A 10,130-nucleotide genomic window follows, 5' to 3' on the forward strand; every position below is an offset into this window, starting at 1 on the left:
GCTAGTTGTCTAAAAGCGGGATTCTGGCGTCCTATCAACCTGGGACAGCCAAGAACCAAGCTGCAAGGTCCTCCTTATTTCTTGTCATTTTATGGGACGACAAAGTCACTTGGGAGCTGTTTTGCTGGGAATCATTTCTTTCTCTTCTCCTTTCACTGTCCTTTAATCCACGCCTCCTAACCATACACTGTTGCTGAACTAAATTAACTGGTTTAGTGAAGACAGTATTCTTTATGTCAAACAAGTCTGTCTGGTCCAGTTGTAGAAAACTGTAATTGAATTTACTGCATACACCCACAGAGACTTTCAGAGAAGCACCTTGCTGGGCAGATCAGTAATAAAAAGGGAAGATGTAAAACCAGGGATATTAAAACCTTTGTCATAACCATTTAAATACAGTTCCCCAGCACAGTGCACTTACAGTTCTACCCTCAGATCCCAAGGTTAGTTTCCAGAGGTATTTTTCGGTTGCATAGATCGGTCGGGTTTACAGCTGTAGGGAGAAAGGGTGGGCTGACTTGCTTGCGGTCTGTCTGCACGCCCGACAAATCATGCCTGTCTGCCTGTCTCGCTGGAGTCCCTCCAGCTCCGGGAGACCAGCTACAGCACGCCCTTTGACATGGGTTCGAGGTATATGGAGTTTGTCAAGGCAGAGGCGCTCTCCTTTGGGCCCGTGGCTCGGCAGCGGTGCTGAACCTGCAGTCCTGGTGCAGCCTGGTTAGACCCCGTCCTTGGGCACGCCGAGGGTCCTGGTGTCTGTACTTTCCCTTTGGCATGCATGAAGGGCTGGGCGCGACTGATCCCTGAGGGCAGCAGGAATATTCACTCAGTTGCAGCTAATCGTCTTTGTGCTATTTGCCTTTGAAATTGTTCATTGCGGTCAGGATAGACTTTCTTTTTCCTTGGCGGAATGATTTTGCCAGTTCCACTAGGTTGAACCTCCTACAGTTGTACTGTTATCCTTCGGCGGCAGGAAGAAAGGGGCTTTGGGATAACTTCCTCAGCAGGATGGTATCTGAACAACAGGCAGACTTTGAGCCAACACCCTCTGATGGTCCCTCAGTGTGTAGGGCAGCTGATTTAAATGTAAAATATTATTTTCCTTGCAAATAAACAGTTTACTGATGAAATGTCATTATGCCCAGTGTTAGTCTTGCAGCCTGCTTCGCTTCACAGCCGTGGCCCCTTGCCGTCTGCACCCCACAGGTGCTAGTTCAGTCCCGGATAGCGAGTTCATTACAGGGTCTTCACTGCAGAAGCTGTATGTGAGTCGCTCCGGTGCTCAGACCGGACTTGATTCCTGGTATGAATCACAGAGGCTCCTTAACTATGCCCACAGAGACCTATAATCCACAGAGAGCTGGCACACAGGTAACGTAGCACACGGAGATGTCCTGTGCTCTGGAAGGTAGGAGGGAGCCCGTCAGGTGTTGATACGTGCCCTTGTCATGGTTTTCATCAAGCCTCTTATCAGACTTGCAGCGGCGTGCGGGAGGCTTCTGACTGGAGAGGGACTTGAGTATTTTGTAGGAAGGGAGGGAGAGAAATATTGATGGATGAAAAGTTAAAATGCAGCCTGAGATTGTGGCAAGAGTGCTAAAACACATCAGTCCTTTTAGTACAAGTAATGCTCATGCTATTAACCCCTTAAAAGTTCTAGTTTTCCTGAATATTCATTTGACATAGGATACAACATTGTCCTTAAGACAGACAGATCTGTCTATCTGTGGGTGACAGAGACAGATAGGTATAATGGCTATAGCTTATTGCAGCAAGAGAAAGCCAAACAATCTGCATTGCCCAATACATTTAAGTAAATCTAAGAGGAGGCTTCAGGAAGATAGCAGGATTAGCTTGACAAAGATTATTTGTTGCTAAACAGACTCTTCAGTGTTTCCCTCAGCCCTGATACACACAATGAACTGCTCCACCCAGAGCCTTTCCATTTGCTTCATGGCTCAGTTGATTTTGATGGTTTTATTGTGAAGCAAGATTTATGGAGCCCCAGGAAGGAATAAAATTAAAAACTTCCGTTCCCTGTGTTCCCACAGAGGAGTCCCCCGTGTCCGCTCACGGTGCTGGTAAGTGGGCTGGGTGAGGGGTCCGGCTTTCCAGCCCCATGATCAAACCGGGTCCTCTTTGCAGTCCCACAACGGGAGACGTGCGAGTGGCTCTGCAGATCCATCTCTCAGGTTCTATTGTCTTGGACAAGGAAAGCGAGAGCACTTGGCTACCTAACATCAAAAAATGAACTTTAAAATTAGTTGTTTTACAGAATAAAAATGTCTAGATTTTTTTTTTCCCCTCTGTAGGGACTGTCACATTTTTAAGCTCTCCTGGGCTGTGTGGCACTATTAGCTCCAGGCTTCCAGAGTGCCGAATGGCTCATTGCAATAGCATGCTTCCATCAGCAGGATTTTTAAGAAAAATGCTGTAAATCATGGGGTTCAGGAGGAAATCACAGACGTTGGCACCAGTTTCAGTGGCGCAGCTCCTTGTCTCCCCTCTCATCTGCCCCGTAGGTAGATTTTTCTGCAGGAGGACAGAGGGTTGGTGTGAGGGCAGTGGTCTGGCCGGCAGGACGTTGTTCCTGCGGGATCCTGCTAGCTGGGTTCATCTTGAAACAGCGCTGGCATTTCCAGCCTGCCACGGCCCTGAAAGGGTTTTCATCTCATCTGTCGGCAGTGGCCCTGTTGTCAGAAACAAAACAAATCCTGATCACCATTGAAGGAGCAGATACGCCCTGTGTTGCAACATCTGAAACCAGGCCCATCAATCTGAAACTCCCCCTACTCCCAGTGCCAACAGCTCCATTGATGACTATGCTCCAGAAAGAAAAGAAATTGCTTTTCCCCTCACTGTAATGTCAGCCCACCATTTGGAGACTCCCCCGCATCTTCCTTTTCATGCTGGAGGTGGTGCAGTCATCTCTGTGACCTGCAAGCATCTGCTTCCCTGGTTTTCCGCTTCATTGCGTCTCTGTTTAGACACTGCAATGCCCTGTCCCACATACTAATTACTGACTTTTTGCTTCTGAGGAGCTTGATTCATTCTGGCACATTTTCCCACGTGAAACTGGACCTAGAGCCTTGGAAAATATCTTAATGGACATCAGAGTAAGTCTGAGTTTAACCCCAAACTGGCTGCTCTATCTGAGCTAAAAGGCACCTCTTTCAGACCGTAACTGTGGCAGCATGAACCTTCCTTGCGTGCAGTACTTTGCTTCACGAATGTCCCCCTGAAATGAGGGCATCCCTGGCAGAGCTGGGCGTTGCTCAGGGAGGGGAGGTGTTTGCACTGGCACCACCTTATCTCAGCTCTTCTGGCCATGCTCCGAGTCGATGCTCTCGCTTGTGTGATTGCAGCAAGTGAACGCTCTGTAAGAAAACGCCTTTTGTTTTTTCTCCCTGTAAAGCTCTTGCCGTTTCCCACAGGAGCAGTTTCTGTTCAGGGCTTGCTGCTGCCAGGTACTGAACGGCCTCTGGGAGGACAGCCGTCCTCAGCTCCCACCGGCCCCGGCAGCCGCTCTGGCGAGGTCGGACCTTCGCTGCACAGCGTGGACTTAGGCTTGCAGTCTACTGAGGCTGCTGGTTTCCTCCAGAGGCTTTTGTTTGTTCTCCTGCCTCCTCGACAGTGCGGGGGGACAAATGTCGTCGCCTCGTGCGTCTGTCTGCCCCGAAGAGAGAGCCCTGGAGTGAGGCAGTTTGGGGAGTTTTGGGGTAGATGGGGTTTAGATCAGTTCTTGCTCAGCGGTTCCTGCGCTGCCGCTCGAGTTCATGATTTCAGGAGTGTCTTCCACCTCATTGCACTCGGAGTGTATTTTTGAAAAGGAGGCTCGTGTATTTGCAGGCTAAGCAGAGACCGCTTTCTCCTGCCCAGGGGAGCTGGCACACCCAGCTTTTGGGGGAAGGAGAGCTGGTTACGGGGCAGAGGCACTGGGCTGAGACTTGGGAGAGTTGCGACCGATGCCCAGATGTGCAAGGCACGTCTTGCGTGCCCTTGTCGTCTCACCACATCTCTCTCTACCTCAGTTTCTGCGTGACGAACAGAGATTAAAAACAGTTTCTTTCCCTTTTCTTTCTCTGCTAGTTTCTAAGCATTTTTGGAGCAGGAAACACCTCTTACTGTGTTTGGTAACTGATCTTTGAGTAAAAGGGTTTTGTCCTTAGGAGTCCTAAATGCTGCCAGTGTATAAATAAAAATCATGAATGGCAGCCCGGCGGTGCAGCAGGCAGGAGGGCTCCCGGTCGCAGAGGCTGGCCCGGGCTCTCTCCTCCTTGCAGTAATTCTATCTGTCAGCCCCGATTAACTCGAGAGACTGTTTCAAAGGTTTGGCAGGAAGGAAAGATTTCCCTCTTTTCGAAATGAATATATTAATTTTGTTTTTCTGAAGTGAGCGCAGAGGAACAATCCTTGCTCAGCTACTCTTGCAGCAGAGGCCTTTCATTTAGGTGCTGAAGAGAAGTAGATACATTTGACCTCGATGTAATTTAAAGACTCTTTTCTTAACCTACCTGCCTCTCCCAAAATAAAAGTCCTGTCTCCTGTTGAACGTGTGTTACATCCTGGGGGCTTCAAGCACAGACCCAAGGACGTGATGCAGCCCTCAAAACCATGTCCTCCGCAGTGTGCTCAGGTCTCAGGCTTCCTCTTAGAGGCACCTGATGAATCGAGGCAGCCGGAATTAATCTTCACCATAGTCACCTCTTAACAGCTTAACCTCTTCGCTGCTACACTTGAGTCACTTTGTAATTTCAGCAGAATTTCACCTTAATGTATTCGGTTCCCATCTTACTCTGACGGCTGCTTTTGTACCTTTGGCATGTGAAAGATTATGATTGATTTAGTTATACGCTTAATGAAACTATTGGTGCTGGCTGGATTTTTTTCCAGTTTCATAACATTTGACAAATAACAGGAGTGGAAAACCTGGAATGAAACTTGCCAGAACTTTCTCTTTCCCTTCCTTTTCTGCCAGGAGATCTGGTTGAACTTTTTTTGAATTCCAACCGTCAAATGTATTTTGATAAAAGTTAAGAAGCTTTCGCAAGCTCTCCTGTGTCTTGACTAAAAACTGAACTTGTGACTTTCTACAAAATTATTTCCAGTATTTTTCTGGTAATAATATTTGTATTTAAAGCTCTAACTGTGAGTAATTACTAAGGACTGCTATTTTTACTGTATTCTGGTTTGGATCATTAAATTTCACAAGCTTCGTTCTCACTCTCTGTTTCATTTCTATTCGATACAGTATTATGTCCTGTCCCAAAGTATTGCGTGCGTAGTCAGAGCGTCCTCGTGCTCTACCCCAGAACAGGCTGCCTTTTGTTGATCAGTGAAGCTTTTTGTGATGTATAAAATACCCACCTGTTTCATGGGGTTGCTCTGAATCATCCTTGTTAAATTTAAGGGTACAAAAAGCGTGTCTCACCTCAACTGTATTGAAATTAGATTAAGAGTCACAGGATTAGCTCTTCTGCAATTTCAGTGTGTTTCTTGGTTTTGGGCCTGCGGGGATTTAAGCATATAAATAAGATTTCTGCCTGTGCGTTGGTTACTGAGCGAGGCAGGGCACTGCTGGAGGCAGCTTGCCCGGTCGGGCAGAACCGACCATTACAGTCCCAGCGGGTTGCTGGAGGTGCTGGGAGGAGCTGCCTCCTGCGGGCTCTGCTCTGCTCCTGCCGCCCCTTCCCTGCGCCCAGCTCTGCCCCTCTCCTGCCCCGGGAGGTCCTCCCCAGCCTGCCTTCGGCTCTGTCCCCAGATCCCATCGTCCCCGTGCTGGAACCAGCTGGGAACTGTTTGGCAGCCTGTTTACGAGTCTTAAAGTCTCCTGTCCCTGTGGTGCAAGCGCTGACCTTGTGTCTCCGATTCAGCCTTATTTCCAAGCTTTCTGTATGGTCTCTTGTTCCTGACCAGTTTTCTTGTATCAGCTCTTCTTTCAGCTGCTCACCGTATTTTCCTCCCCAATCCTTTCACATTCTCCAGCACTCCCCTCCTGTAACCTTTATTCTCCGTCCTTCAGAGCCTTAGTTCTGTGTCCAGCTTTCTACTCAAATCTCCTTCCTGCATCCCAAAATGTCACGTCCAGCTCCCTGCTTGATGGGCTTCGGTGTTCCCTGAATGCGATCTGACATCAGCTTGTCTGGAAAATATTGCACTCCTGTTCTTAAGAAAAAAATACCGGGAAATCAACAGTTTCAATGAGAGTCTAGCCTGTAGGTAAGGGGGGACCTTGAAAATCTGAAGTGAAGCAGGAGTTTGTGCATTTGATACTTTGCTCGGGAGATCATGGAAAAATTAATGTAAAATATGTAAATTTTAAGTTTTTCATAACAAGTATAAATAGTGAAAGTAAAAAAACCTCACTCTTGTTTAATTGCAATACTGGGCTTTCAGGCTCAATTAGAGCTGGAAAATACTGTTAATTCATCAGACGAAGAGATCAGAGTTTGACTTACCAGGTAATTTTTCACCTTCATTAAGAACACAGAGAAGTAAAGTTCTGCGTGGTCTCCGCTGTCCTTGACTTAACTGGGAGTTAGACACGCTCAGTATCACCCAGGACCCCTAAGTCTGAAGATAGCACGTAAGGTTTTTCCAGTTACTAAAAACATGTGGACTTTTTCTTTCTAGGCCCTCCGTCTGCTCCCCAGAACCTGATTTCCAATGTCAATGAGACATCGGTGAACTTGGAGTGGAGCCCCCCCCAGAACAAAGGTGGTCGGGAAGACATCTCCTACAACGTGGTATGCAAGAGGTGCGGTGCCGGTGACCTCAGCCGCTGCCGGTCCTGTGGCAGTGGTGTGCACTTCAGCCCCCAGCAGAACGGCTTGAAAACCACCAAAGTCTCCATTACTGACCTCCTTGCACACACTAACTACACCTTTGAAGTCTGGGCGGTGAATGGAGTGTCCAAGCAAAATCCCAGCCAGGACCAAGCTGTGTCAGTCACTGTGACAACTAACCAAGCGGGTAGGAACCTAAACACAAATTCTCTTCCTCTCTCTTCTGCCTGTTTTTTAGGAAAGCTGTGATTTCCATTACATTTAGCATTAGCAAACGAATGCAAGGAGCCCCGAGATGCATAACTGGGTCAAACCCTTATTTTCTGGTTATTTATATGGGTGGTTTAAATTCTTTAGAGCTAGAAAAACAGAGGAGGGTTTGACTTCTGTAGCTGGGAGCAGAGCTCTGCTGCAGCACGCTGCGAGGACACTGGGAGGCATTCTGCAGAAGCAGAACAGCACAACTGCCCTGGGTGACGCGAGGGGACAGAGCCAGGGCCGCCAGCGGCTCGGCCCTTTGTAGGGGAGACCCTGCACATGGGCACGAATATGCCCTTGGGGTTTGCAGAGGGCAAAATACGCGCTGGGGGAGCACGGGATTGCGCTTCTGCCTCCTTCCAAAAAGGGCTGTGTAAGATTCAAAAAGAAGAATGAGTTGGTGCTCCCTTGCCTGCCTGCTCTCTCTCCTCTCCCTGCAAAGTCAATTAGATTCTGTCCCATTGTTAAATAAATACCTTCTTAACCTCCTGCTAACAACATTTCAATTGATCAGAGCTGGCATTACTTTAGAAATCCTATATGAGCTTTCATCTTCATGCTGGCTGAGTTTTGCGTTTCACTCATCTGGGAGAGTGAAATACCATTTCTGTTTATACCTGATTATTTCAGATACCCTAGGCAGTTCTACTTTTTTCAGTCCCCCATGCTTGACCCAGTAGAGGCTGCTGCAGCAGATTGCGGTTTAGTTTTGATGATCATTCGTATGATTTTTTTTCTTTAATTACATGAAAACATTTCTTGTTTGCAGCTAGCTAGGGTTTCAAGCACAGAGTTCCAGTTGAATGTTTAATGTAATGCACAAAATTGTATACATTTGAATAGGACACTCTGCTAGATGCAAATTAGATATCCAGGCTGTCAGACTGGTTACAAGACCGTCAAACCTGTTACCTAATCGCTCATAGTGCTGATTGCCTTAAGTCCCACAGATGTTGCAGGCATTCAGCACCTTAGAGCGTCGCTTACAGGGTTATCATTTATCATTAGACTTGTGGTGTATGGGGCAATGTTAATATTTTATATTTTGATAGTACGGGACTATATAAATATTTTAAATTCTGTTTCCTAGTAGATGCATGTGAAAAATAGGTATGCATAGGCTAAATCTACAAATTTTAGCTCTAGTCCAGAACACTTCAGTATTAACGGTGAGAGATACATTGAATTTTGCAGTGAACAGTTACAAGCAAAATTGTCAAGTCCACGCCGAAGCTCCTTTGAAAATCTGGTCCAGTGTTTTTTGTTCTTTACACACACAGTTGACAGCATCCCTTTTAAATTATGATTCAAAAATTCAAACTATCGCTTTGCCTAGTGAGAAGAAGACTAATAGAGAACAGGGGCTATTACAGAGTCTTGGGAGAACGCTGCGGGAGAATGCTGTCATACGCTATACGAAAAGAGAAGGTTGAGAACAGCAGCAGGGACTGTTTTTGTGCTGTGAATGCCTAGCAAAGAGAGTATTTCTGACCGATTTTGGCATGTGTAAGGATTAGTGGATGCATATATGCATGAATAAGTGAGTGGGATCCATCTACCGTGTGAAAATTCTACCATCTTATGCTTTAATATGCAAACCGAAATCTGATTGAATATGCAAATAAGAATTGATTTTGTTTATTATCCATGAGTAGCAGTTCTTCACATCAGGAAATTTGTATTTTTGCCAGCATTTCCAATTATGAAACATGCCCAGTCTATCAAATGCTTCAGAGGGCCGGAGAATACTGTACTGGTACAAATGAAAGTTAACTCCAAGGTGCCGGTGTTCTCCCGTTCTTCATACGACTTTGTGTATTCTGCTGCAGAGAAGATCTGAATAGAAATGTGTGGCCTAAACCCACAGATCTCAGCTGAGATAAATAGTCCTTACATAAGCAAATAATCCCATTGATTTCAGTGAAACTGCTTGCTTGAGTAAAGGTTTGTAAAGTTGGACCCTTGGGTTTTACAAGTAGTGATCTGTTTAATCATTGTAAATGTGTGTCTGGGGTGCATTAAAATTCTTGTGCCACTCATTTTCTTTCACTATCTTTCATTATAAAGAAATCATGTCATGATAGAGCACTGCCCTAGGCTTGGTTTTGATCTTGCACCTTTCTTACACTAACGTAAAGCTACCTTGGTTTCTTTGCAGCAACTTCTAAATTCGGATTAGAGCCAAGCTCCTCCTTTAATAACGCTCTTTCCCTGTTTTGCTAATAAAAATGAAACTACCAACACTGAAAATCTGTAAATGACTTTATTGTTTTTGCTATCTATGCTTGTGCTTTCCAACATTTGATAGACAGAAAAATGTAGTTAATGTGGTTCTGTAGTTCTTTAGATATGAGCAGTGCTTTTGGGTCATATTCTGGGGAATTTGCTGGAATTGTTTGCAAGAGGTGCATCTTTGAGGTAAATTCAGTAGGGATGATAAGTATGCAAGGGACCAGGAAATCCTTCCTCTTCGGAGCAGTCTCAAATGGACCTTCCAAATACGCAGCTGTATAATTGAAGAAAATAGACAGAAATTTTAGAACACAGTTTTTGATGTAAGAATCAGAAATCCGAATATTTGTATGTTTGCTTGCGTGGGTGCCAGCCCCTGCAGGAGGTATGCATTTGGAGATGGACAGAAAGCAATGAGAAACCAGTTACTGGTATATCCAGTACAAAATTGAAGAAATGTGTTGCAGTGACATAAAAGGTGCAGTTGAAAGGCACAGGTGGTTTTTTGTGTGCTCTTGCCATTTTACTCCTGGAGATAATGAAATGAGGCAGTTTACTTTCCCCCTTTGTTTAGAAACTTTTCAGTTTCCAATACTGTAGAAAAATGTTTAAATGAAAATAAGCTTTTGCCATTCAAAGTAGGATCAAAAAGCATTTGAAAAAGTATTTTTCCTGTTTCCTTTGAAAAGCTCCTGGTTTTTATAGCTTTTCTTTTTAAAGAGAGAAGCTAAATTTCAGGCTTTGAACCAAGTAAAAATTTCTGTCTCCTAATGAAATACTTCAATGTTGTGACGTTTCAAGAATTTTGAATGGTGAATTCAGCTCGTTATTCTACATGTTTTGTATAACAATTTT

The 10,130-nt window shown here is 45.3% G+C and overlaps 1 protein-coding gene across 1 annotated transcript in view; it reads left to right on the plus strand.

The window, feature by feature from the left end:
- EPHA4 (EPH receptor A4) overlaps positions 1–6,972 on the plus strand; it is a gene marked incomplete at its 3' end in the record, with an annotated part of 58,350 nt that extends 51,378 nt beyond the window's left edge. Inside the window, exon 4 of the mRNA XM_019471326.1 lies at positions 6,634–6,972. Within this exon, the coding sequence (XP_019326871.1) occupies positions 6,634–6,972 (339 nt within the window). The remainder of the gene's footprint in view (positions 1–6,633) is intronic.
- Between the last annotated feature and the right edge of the window lie 3,158 nt (positions 6,973–10,130).

The sequence above is a fragment of the Aptenodytes forsteri genome, unplaced genomic scaffold, assembly GCF_000699145.1.
Source record: "Aptenodytes forsteri isolate BGI_AS27 unplaced genomic scaffold, ASM69914v1 Scaffold1, whole genome shotgun sequence".
NCBI lineage: Eukaryota > Metazoa > Chordata > Aves > Sphenisciformes > Spheniscidae > Aptenodytes > Aptenodytes forsteri.